This window comes from Oncorhynchus masou, chromosome 6 (genome assembly GCF_036934945.1).
Source record: "Oncorhynchus masou masou isolate Uvic2021 chromosome 6, UVic_Omas_1.1, whole genome shotgun sequence".
Taxonomy (NCBI): domain Eukaryota; kingdom Metazoa; phylum Chordata; class Actinopteri; order Salmoniformes; family Salmonidae; genus Oncorhynchus; species Oncorhynchus masou.
Window position 1 is genome coordinate 50,344,305 of NC_088217.1, and position 10,674 is coordinate 50,354,978.

The 10,674-nt window shown below is 42.1% G+C and overlaps 2 protein-coding genes across 4 annotated transcripts; both read left to right on the forward strand.

Moving 5' to 3' along the window:
- Positions 1-64: 64 nt before the first annotated feature.
- Positions 65-1,732, forward strand: LOC135542222 (tumor suppressor candidate 2-like). Of its 2 annotated transcripts, XM_064969024.1 has the most exons (4): positions 65-187; positions 657-901; positions 1,202-1,322; positions 1,440-1,732. In XM_064969024.1, the coding sequence occupies exons 2-4, from the start codon at positions 750-752 to the stop codon at positions 1,503-1,505; spliced, it is 339 nt and encodes a 112-aa protein (XP_064825096.1). In that variant the 5' UTR covers positions 65-187; positions 657-749; the 3' UTR covers positions 1,506-1,732. The 2 variants fall into 2 exon arrangements, with proteins under 2 accessions (XP_064825096.1, XP_064825097.1); XM_064969025.1 differs by lacking the exon at positions 65-187 and having other exon boundaries at positions 200-901.
- A 320-nt stretch (positions 1,733-2,052) lies between these two features.
- On the forward strand, positions 2,053-10,415 carry LOC135542219 (hyaluronidase-2-like). Of its 2 annotated transcripts, XM_064969017.1 has the most exons (6): positions 2,053-2,695; positions 3,926-4,044; positions 5,316-5,449; positions 6,051-7,033; positions 8,104-8,193; positions 9,245-10,415. In XM_064969017.1, the coding sequence occupies exons 4-6, from the start codon at positions 6,098-6,100 to the stop codon at positions 9,635-9,637; spliced, it is 1,419 nt and encodes a 472-aa protein (XP_064825089.1). In that variant the 5' UTR covers positions 2,053-2,695; positions 3,926-4,044; positions 5,316-5,449; positions 6,051-6,097; the 3' UTR covers positions 9,638-10,415. The 2 variants fall into 2 exon arrangements, with proteins under 2 accessions (XP_064825089.1, XP_064825090.1); XM_064969018.1 differs by lacking the exon at positions 5,316-5,449.
- Positions 10,416-10,674: the final 259 nt, after the last annotated feature.

A 10,674-nucleotide genomic window follows, 5' to 3' on the forward strand; every position in this document is an offset into this window, starting at 1 on the left:
GCAGTACTGCTAGCTACATTATTGCTGTGACTCATGTGCAAGGTGAGCTGACCAACCGTTTCCGTTCTTTCGGACCAGAGTCGCAGTGTGTACTTGTCGTTTGGGATCTGTGGCTAGCTAGCTAGACAAATTGGCTATATTTGAGAAAACACTACCGTAACGTTACGCAAAGGAGGGAGGAATCCAAGTGAGCACTGAACCCTGGATAGAAGCCACGTCGCTAAAATAATAAATATGTTTCTATAAATGCTGTCACTATAAATGGTTAGCTGGCAAATTGAGCTAGCTAACGTAAGCTAGTTTAGCTTGCTAGCTAACGGTTTATTATGCGGGCGAAGTTTAGCTAACAGCCAGTGGACTGTAGGGATAGCTAGCTAGCTTTGGTTAACGTTAGCAGTTTGAAAGCTCTACTAAATATATTTGCAATATTTATCAAACTTAACTAACTGCAGTGAACAGTGTTAGCTAGCAAGCTACTTGACGTTAGCCATCTAGAGCAACCTCGTTTGCTGACGTAGTTAGCTAAGTTACCTTCTGGAGCTAGCTAGGTAACCTATCTATTTAATAGCTTGCATAGTAGCTAGATATTGTTTGGTCAGTGTGGTAGCATTATTAGGCTAGCTAAAGCAACAGTACATATGGCTTCTTGCTTTCAGATCCAAACCAGTAGAAAACTGACTGGTTGGCCAGCTCATATAATCGTTGCCTAGGAGTTTTCTGTGACAAGGGATAATGTCCCACCACTGAAGATGGGAGGCAGTGGATCCAAGGTGAAAGGTGCTTGGCCATTTGCTGGTTCGGGAGCTGGAGGGGATTCGGGCAGTGAGGGGCAAGAAGATCACTCTGTTGCCCGGCTCAAAGGGACCAGAAAAGCAACCCCATTTATTTTCACAAGGAGGAGGTAATACTGTGTGGTAAATGCAATAAAATGTATGCCTAGTGGTTAGAGCGTTGGACTAGTAACCTAATGTTTGCAAGATTGAATCCCCGAGCTGACGAGGTAAAAATCTGTCGTTCTGCCCCTGAACAAGACTGTTAACCCAATGTTCCTAGGCCGTCATTGAAAATAAGAACTTGTTCTTAACTGACTTGCCTTGTTAAATAAAGGTAAAATATATGTATATATCTCCCAACCACAGGGTAGATCCTTAAATGAGTCAAACGCTTTCCATTTCGCTCATTTTTTTATTTATGTTGATAGCTCTCTCTACTATGATGAGGATGGGGACCTGGCTCATGAGTTCTATGAAGAGACTGTAGTGACAAAAAATGGCCGGAAGAGGTCCAAGCTGAAGAGGATTCAGAAGAACCTCATACCTCAGGTGAGCTGATTGGATGTACACTTGTGAAAGTCTCAGACTGACAGTGCTGTAAATGTTTCCAGTTACCCATGGGTGTTGTTTATAATTAATAGAGTGGATATTGTTATCTGTTTGCAGGGAATTGTGAAGCTAAACCACCCCCGGATCCATGTAGATTTCCCTGTCATCCTCTTTGAGGTGTGAATCCCACTGGGGGGGGGGTGGTCTAACGCAGAAAAGACACATCACTACAACCGCTCCATCCTGAATGCTAGTGTTTCTCTGAGAGAATGGGTGGGATGTCTGACTCCACTCAGAAGCTGTCGACAGACCACCTGAGTTATGTGGCGGACAAAAAGAAAGGGGAGGAGGAGTAGATAGAGTTAAACGTTCTGCCTTCTGTGATGTAGAGAAGTGTGTGTGTGTGTGTGTGAAAGAAAGGTAGCAAGATCAGGGGAAGGTTTAGGAATTCCCACTGTACTGTATATGTTGACCATTTTCATGTTGTAATGTTATCATATCTAAGTCTGCCTCTATGATTGGAGGCTAGACCTGCACTAGTCAACTTTTTTTAATGTAAACAAAAAAAAAATACAAAAGCTGTCTGAGTTGGAAATACTTGAATAAATGGTTTACCAGGCTGAAAGACTGTATTGAGGCATTCCCCTTCATTATCCAGTCCACATATGTTTCACATTCTGATGAAGAGTGTTGTTCCATAACAATGTGGTCACAGTAATGAGGTTTTCATGACTCAGACTAACATAATTTACTGGTCTATTCAAAAGCCCTTTTCCATGTGTAGTTATCACAATCCTGTAAAGCTGTTTTTGGTGAATCTTGTTTTTCTGCTGTACCTCTGTTTTATCACTAGGGTGCAATGCTCTTGTACATGTGGGTCTTAAATGTTTGATTCTCTTAACGTTTTTGGGTCAATCATCAATGTTGCCAATTTGAATCATTATGACACATGACTTATGACATGTCTAGTTTTCTTTATGATCCAGTCATTTATTTATAGACATGGTAATCCATTTGCACAGTATCTAATGGTCCACGAGCATTATATTATTATATTATTCAGTATTACATACGAGATTATATGGTCAGTTTCAGTGTTGTTTTATTGCTCTCCAATAGCATACGGTAGGCAACAGGCATGTCTGGCCCCTGTAATTGTGTTTCTGGGCTAGAGGTCAGACACTTTTTTTTAGGTATTTCCTCCTTGCTTCCTTTGTTCTGCTGAGCGACTTCATCTGAAGATAAGTTACTCTAAAATGGGTGAGGCTTGTATATGACCATAAATGGACAAGGTGTGTTTTTGTGTTTAAGCTTCACCGATGGAGCAAGCATGCATAACAATATAAGGAAGTGTTAGAGCAGAAGAGAGAACGGTGAGTAATGTACAATATGTGATGGAAAAAGGTGTGTGAGGGTGTATGTATGGGTGTGGATGTAAATATGCACATAAAACATGCGCTGTTACATCATATTTTCTTTAACCAGGAAGTCCTATTGAGTTAAGAATGCTTTCCCAAGTGAGACCTTGATCTGGCACACTTTGGACTGCTATAGGCAGTTTGTGTAAAGTAAGTGAATGAATGGGTTTGTTTGAGTAAAAATAGATTTTCATACATCTGAGATTAAATATCATTTTATAAAGCAGTTTCTCATGATCTGCAATTCAAATTGTAATCTGTGTGGGTTAGATACAATTATACAGTACAGCCCTATGGTCCCTCTTCTAAAGTGACTGTGGTTGAGGTGATAGTGTGTGTTTCCAGTTCCCCACATTGTTATCGTTTCCTAGTCGTACCTGAAGGTTGATGATGTAATGTCCAAGAGATATGGGTCAAAGGGAAGCACACAAGATGGAGGGAAACCACACATCTCTTCCCTCACTCCGACAGAATCACCTAATTTAGCTCAGTCCTCGATTTGCACGTGTCTCGAAGCTGGGGGAGTGAAAGTTATTGACGGTGTAGAGGGCTAATTAGACCCACAGCCACTTCGACCAAGACTGCAGGATTCAGAGCGAAGTGCTATCCCAACACGCACTGCGATATGTTTGGAATTTTCACAATTTCATACAAAAGAATGGAGAGGCATGCCTAATTATGACACGTGCATTTGTTTATGTCTGATGTCTAGACTTGACAAATGTAACATGAAATACCTCCCAAATTAAATGTTGATCAGTTACTGGTGTTTATATATTGTAAAATGACAGGGGGGGGGGTTGTTCATTTGAATTTCATGCTCGTTTTATTATTTAAAGGGTGCAACAATTCTAATAGTTTGCCTAATTTCATTTTGTGGAAGAGAATCAGTGTACCATTTAAACCGATGTGAAATATATTTTCAATAACCAAAAATATTGTATTTTAAGCTGTCTGAAGCTGGTGTAAAAAACTAAAGTGGAAGACGCAAAAACGAAACGTAACAATGGGAAGCATAGACATTGCGCACATATAACAGATATACCACTTAGATTGCTTTCAATGAGAATTACAGATCTATAATTCACATATTGCTGCTTTAAAAGTGGAACATGAATTGCATCGTTCATGTCAGGAGTGTGTTCCAAAGTTGATAGGCTCATTGATTCCATCTCCACTCTCTAGAAGTCACCTTCGGAATTTTGTCAGCAACATGTGACAACGGAGGGCCCTCCGAGTGATTTGGCAGGGCGAGGTGGTGGCTTGGAATTCACAATCTCACTGTCTCATTCAGACACACGCAGGTGAGTCAGCAGAGCTCGGAGAACAAACAGCAGAACAGAGTCAACTGAGTGACCCTCACAGGATGCGGCCTCACTTCCAGGGATTTTTGTGGATTATGTGCCCTCAGATCCTCCACGTCACATGTACCCTTTAGGTTTATGTTTTGTTGGCCTTTCCTTCTAACTATTCATTTCAAAGCTTTCAACTACAGCATGCTCTGAATCTATCCATGACGTTGGCAGCATGACAACATGTGGTACTTGTTTGGGTCATTGCGCCAGTGCCAATGGCTGCCATCATGTACCACGAGCAGTGAAGTCTGCATGCCAGATGCCTTTGTTTGGACAGAGTTGAAATGCTACTGGTCCTAGATATACAATGCTTACATGGAGTTAAACTATAGGCTGTTTGTTAACACTTGACATTATGGTGGAGCCTACTAAAAATGATTTATAAAGGGGTTTTAAGAGGTTTCAACTGTTTAATTATTAGTTTATAGATAGACATATAACTGTTGAATACATATTTATAAACTAACACTGGTTGAAATGTTTGTGCTTGTCATTTAACTGCTTGCAAATTTATAGTTTAATAATCTGAACTACAAGACCACGTTCATTTATACTGTTTATTTTTTATTTTTAGGATGGGCATGTCATGGCATGCTCATATCGATAGGCAGACCCCCGCACCTCTCTGATTCAGAGGGGTTGGGTTAAATGCGGAAGACACATTTTAGTTGAATGCATTCAATTGTACAACTGACTAGGTATCCCCTTTCACTTCCCAGTATGTATGTTGCCTCTATGCTGTCAACGGTTCCTAAATCTAGATATTGCAACATTCATCTGTTTTCAATGACCAGTAGCAAACTTTTTGGACTGACTCATTCTAAATGTGTAACTGACTAATTAAACAAACTACTGCATATTCAGCTAAAAACAGAAAATAAACAACATTTTACATATTTAGTCTATAGCCGAAGGTTCATACAATGATTTTGGTGTAATACAATATTGAGAACCACTTTGACGCGCCTACAAAGTACATTTTATTTCGCCACTCCCCCCTTTTTTTATGTTGAATGGAACATCCTGAAGGAGTCCGGACTCGCACTAGGGAGGATTTGTTTTATAATTAACCCACTAGGGTAGGAATAGGCGTTGGGTGCAACTGAACTGACACCAGTACAGGGGGTACGGTACATTCACTGTCGGTTCAAGTTGAAAAGTACAGTAATAATACATTCCAGTGACCAATGAAGTACCAGTGTTTTTACCTATTGTTGCAGGGATCACTTAACCAGGAAGTTATTGGGAGAAGTTTGTTTCAATCACCTTTCTCCATCTTGAAAGACAAACGTGGCTTAATTGGAATATAGGGGTCTCTAGTATTTGGGTATGCTTCCTCATTCTGCTGTACAAGGTAAGATATGTTTTTCTATTTTCTTTTCCACGAATGAAAACTTACTCATGGGCAAAAGGTGGGTGTTATACACACACACACACACACACACACACACACACACACACACACACACACACACACACACACACACACACACGCACACATCAAACGTGTAAGGGTGTGTTTGCCAACACAAGCTTATACTGCTGCTTCAAGTATACTGCTGCTAAAACTGTTTCCCCACTAAACTCATTACTTTCAGTAGCCTATAACTTGAACTCAATATTCAGTTGATCATCTTCATGAGAGGTGGTATTGTTTCCAGGGTTGTCATATAGATTAGGATGCTTGATCTTAATGCATTTTTCACAGAGGCTTTCACGCTGGATATAATTATTTTTTAAACCAGCTGAACTGTTCACACTTTATTATATACCCTCTTCGTTCATAAACCTATTGTATGTCTGGAACCTGTTTGGTGAAAGTGAGCCCGCCCTATATCGAAACTTTTCTGGGCATAGAGGTGTAGTACCAGAGTGATTCAAGTTACTGTCATACCTGAATCTATTGATTGGAAATCAAAGTGCTCATGTTGATGTTCGCTCAATTCTCTTTACAGGACAGGAGAGCAGAGAGTAAAAAACACATTAATTCACCACAAAAGTCATGTTGTACTGGACTGCACTGCCTGATTGGAAAGTATTGCTGTTGGTGACACTTCTATGGGACTACCTCTGTGCTGAGGAACTGAAACCCACAAGATGGCCACTGTATCCCCAAAAGCCTCTGGTCATGGCCTGGAATGCTCCGACGGAGGACTGCGGCCCGCGGCACGGTATTCACTTTCAGCTGGAGCAGTTCCAGATTGTGGCGTCGCCCAGCAAGGGCTTTGTCCGCCAAAACCTCACCATCTTTTACAAGGACCGTTTGGGGTTGTACCCCTATTATAAGGAGCACGATGGTGCTGTCATGAACGGTGGGCTCCCGCAGGTTGCCAGTCTCACTCAGCACCTGGAGAAGATGCCGGAGGGTATTCAGTATTACATACGCGAAGCAGGGGCCAAGGGACTGGCAGTTATTGACTGGGAGGAGTGGAGACCACTGTGGATCCGCAACTGGGACGTCAAGAATGTGTACCGCAACCAGTCAAGGCAGCTGGTGGCCCAGAAGAACCCAGCCTGGCCCGCAGAGCGTGTGGCTAAGGTGGCCCAGCAGGAGTTTGAGATGTCAGCCCGGAAGTTCATGGTGGAGACCCTGAGGCTGGCCAAGAGCCTGCGGCCCAACCAGCTGTGGGGGTTCTACTTGTTCCCAGACTGCTACAACCACGACTATAAGAACACTCTGGAGAACTACACGGGCCGCTGCCCTGACGTGGAGGTGGCCCGGAATGAAATGCTCAAATGGCTGTGGGTGGAGAGCACAGCCCTCTTCCCCTCGGTCTACATGGGCACGGTGCTGCGCTCTTCGCACTCGGGGCGGCAGTTTGTCCGGAACCGGGTGAAGGAGGGGATGCGTCTGGCGTCAGGGGGAGACGGGCTGGCACGTCCTGTCTTTGTGTACGCCCGGCCCACCTATGCCAACGTACTGGAGCTGCTGACAGAGGTGAAGAGACGTTTCTCTGACCGTCACATAGTACTAACCAGGAGAATTTATAGACCATTTGACAGTGGTGTAAAGTACTTAAGTGAAAAAATAATTTAGAGTACTACTTAAGTAGTTTGTTGAGGTATCTGTACTTTACCTTACTATTTACACTTTTGACAATTTCTATTTTTACTTCACTACATTCCTGAAGAAAATATTGTACTTTTTACTCAATACATTTTCTCTGACAACCCAAAGTAGAGGAAAATTGTGAAATTCATGCACTTATCAAGAGAACACATGGTCATCCCTACTGTCTATGGTCATGCGGACTCACTAAACACAAATGCATCTTTTGTTAACAATGTGTGAGTATTGGAGTGTGCCCCTGGCTCTCCGTCCATTTTTAAAACAAGAAAATGGTGCAAAGAAGTCTGGGAGTTGATGTGAAAGATATCTAGACTATAAACCTACCCTAATACAATCTTCATTAAGATGTGAATGATGATTTCAATTCACTTAAATGTTTTGAGATTTCTATTAATTCTTTTTAGTAGAATAATGCTCCATATCAGAGTGCAATACTCTCTGTTTAATCAATGGGTGTGTTTTATAACCACTCTTTTTTTCTCTCTGTGTGTGTGTGTGTGTGTGTGTGTGTGCTGTGTTGATACACCCTGATTCACAGATCAAGCTCTCTCTCTCTACCCATGACCATGACCCTCTGTCCTTATCTGTGGCTGCAGCCCTTTCCTGCTCTATCAGCACATACCCCAAATACTCCCTGTCTTTTGTGTGTGTATGTGTGAGCAGGATGGGTGTTGGTCATGTTACTCGCTAACACCCCGTAGTGCATTTCCTTATGAGGGCGTTGAGCAGATAAGAGGTGGTTACATACACAAAGTCTATATAGTTCAGTGCCCCCACCCCCCTCACTCACACACAACAATTGAACAACACTGAACAATTGTGGTGTCATTTTGGTTGTATTTTCATTGGCCGATTTGTGCTGACTTGGGCAATCTGTGTGCTTTGTGATGAATCTGTACGTCTTCTTTGGTCAAGATTTTGAGTGATTCTCCCTGCAGACGGACCTGGTCTCCACCATCGGGGAGAGTGTGGCTCTTGGGGCCGCAGGCATCATCCTCTGGGGAGATCACGCTTATGCCAGCAGCAAGGCAAGTGTCCGCGCAATTACACAAGTCCCGTAAAATCACAACAAATCACATGTGATCACCGAATGACCAACTCACAGGACCTCGCTGCAAGTCACGGAGTCATAGTCAGTCACGTCACACTCATTCATCCACTTGATTATCAGTTGTGCTTTTTGTAGCAGCCCCTCTTCATATCCCATTTGTTCTTATGATTTGAAAGTGTTTGTAGTGGATCTTAAGATTAATTTAAATTGAGGAGACGCAGGAATGACATTGATGTAAATCTACCTTTAAAGAGCAACTGCCCCAAAAGAAACAACTTCTCAATTAGAAAACAGACGATGTGGCATCGATATGAGTCCGAAACATTTATTCCACTGTCAAAATTGATTACAAAGGGTAAATAGGATCATTTTGGTCATAAAGTTAGTCTCAACCAAAACAGTTTTGTGAGACTTGTGGTCATGACTGCATCACAATGTAAATTAAGGTTGGGTTTGTTTCAATCCTGCCCACAGCTGGTGGTACATAAGTAATCATCAATTTGGAGTGCAACTGCATGCGACCCGATCGTAAGGCCTGTGGTGAATTTGGGTTGACTTTGGATATCTCTATGGAACTAGTTAGGAACCATTGGTAAATTACACAATTTACATGGGACAATATGTAAACATTCCAGTAGGTCCAGAACCTCAAAACAACTATAAATTGTAGAAATTAATATTCAAATATTGAAAGCATTTCATGAGAAAACTAAAAAGTGTACAACATGAAAATATTGTCTCATTTATATTGTCTCAAATATTGTCCCTAGCTAGCTCCGGAGATAGGCTATCCAAAGTCAAACCATAATTGCCACGGTTGCACACCAGCTGGCTGAAGCTAATTGGCTAAATAATTGGGCTAACTCTTCCCAACTGTGAACACACACAAGAGACACACACATCAAACCATACCCCGAAACCAACTCACATTTGAATTCAGTCATTTCTTAATGAACTAAATCTGAAACGAGACCAAAACAGGAAGTTCAGCCACCCTTTAAACTCTGTGTGTGTGTGTGTCTCTCCAGGCCAGTTGCTCTAGTCTGAATGAGTACTTACGGGGTCCGCTGGGCCGGTACCTGCTCAACGTTACCACGGCAGCAGAGCTGTGCAGCCAGACGCTGTGCGATTCCCTTGGACGCTGCCTGCGTAAACACCCTGACACTGATGCCTACCTGCATCTCAGCACCCGCACCCACAGAATAGAGCCCCTAGCAAATGGAAAACTCAAGGTTCAAGGTCAGCTTGGGGAAGACGACATACTGGGCTTTCAGAGGGAGTTTCAGTGCCAGTGCTATAGTGGCTACCAGGGAGAGGGCTGTGGCCAGAGAGACCCCCAACAACAACGAGGCGTTGCAGCTCCAATCATGGCGTCATGGGTGCACTGTTTGATCCTGCTACTCATCACACTCCTGCTCTGAGTGCAAACAGTACATCCACAGGCATACAGCTACATTAAAATAATTGGATGTGTACTGGTATACACATGACATTATCTACACATGCACAAACATTATATAAATACACGTTGGGGCAAATGTATTCACTGTAGTCCAGATTGCTGTAAGGTTGGTGGATCTATGTGGAACACTGAGTTATGTGGTTGTTTGTGTGTTGATTTGTTTCCCATACATTGGAGGGCTCGCCGGAAATAACTTTGTTTACATTGATCTCTTTCTCAGTCTCCTTCCCACGATATATCTCTCTCAACCCCTCCCCCCTCTTTCAAGGTGTCATTTTCTCATGATCCCAAAGTTGATGTTTTTGTGTGGAAATGTGTGTTGTTTTCTGATTGTATGTACGGTTTTGTGTTATGTGTGAGCCAAAATGGGGCCGATGCACTTGATTTTTGGAAGAGCACAAAATAGTTCTTATCGCCTGACCTCTGACATTTTTATCTTTAGGTTTCAATATTTATATTCATGTATTTTCACGTTTGTTAAAAAGCTTTTATTTTATGGCAAAAACAAGACTACTATTTTCGCTCTAAAATTGTGCTTCTCTCTTACTGTGTACAATGTTTCAAACACTCAAAATAAATCAAAGCTGTAATTAAGTGATACTGCCAGAGAAGCCTGTGTTTGGAGGATATATTGGCACAGGTGTTGTTCCATCAAGGGCCTGCAAACCGTGCCAATATATCTTCCAAACACCAGCTTCGAGGGTATTATCACTTTTATACAACGGGTTACCAACATATTCAAATAATGAGTGACATATTTTAATTAAAAACGTAATTTTGATGAATTTATTCATACTATTTCATCCTTCCACAAGATATAGTCCCGACACAAAGGTATGGTTGCTTCCCAAGCCGCCTGGTCGTTCGTTCTTTCTGGCATCATTCTTATCCCTTGCTTGCCAACTTTGGCTAACACAGTCACGTCAAACAGTGTAGCCAGAATATCAGCAAAGTGGCTGCATTTACGTTTGTTAAAGCTGTTTTCTAGTGATTGTT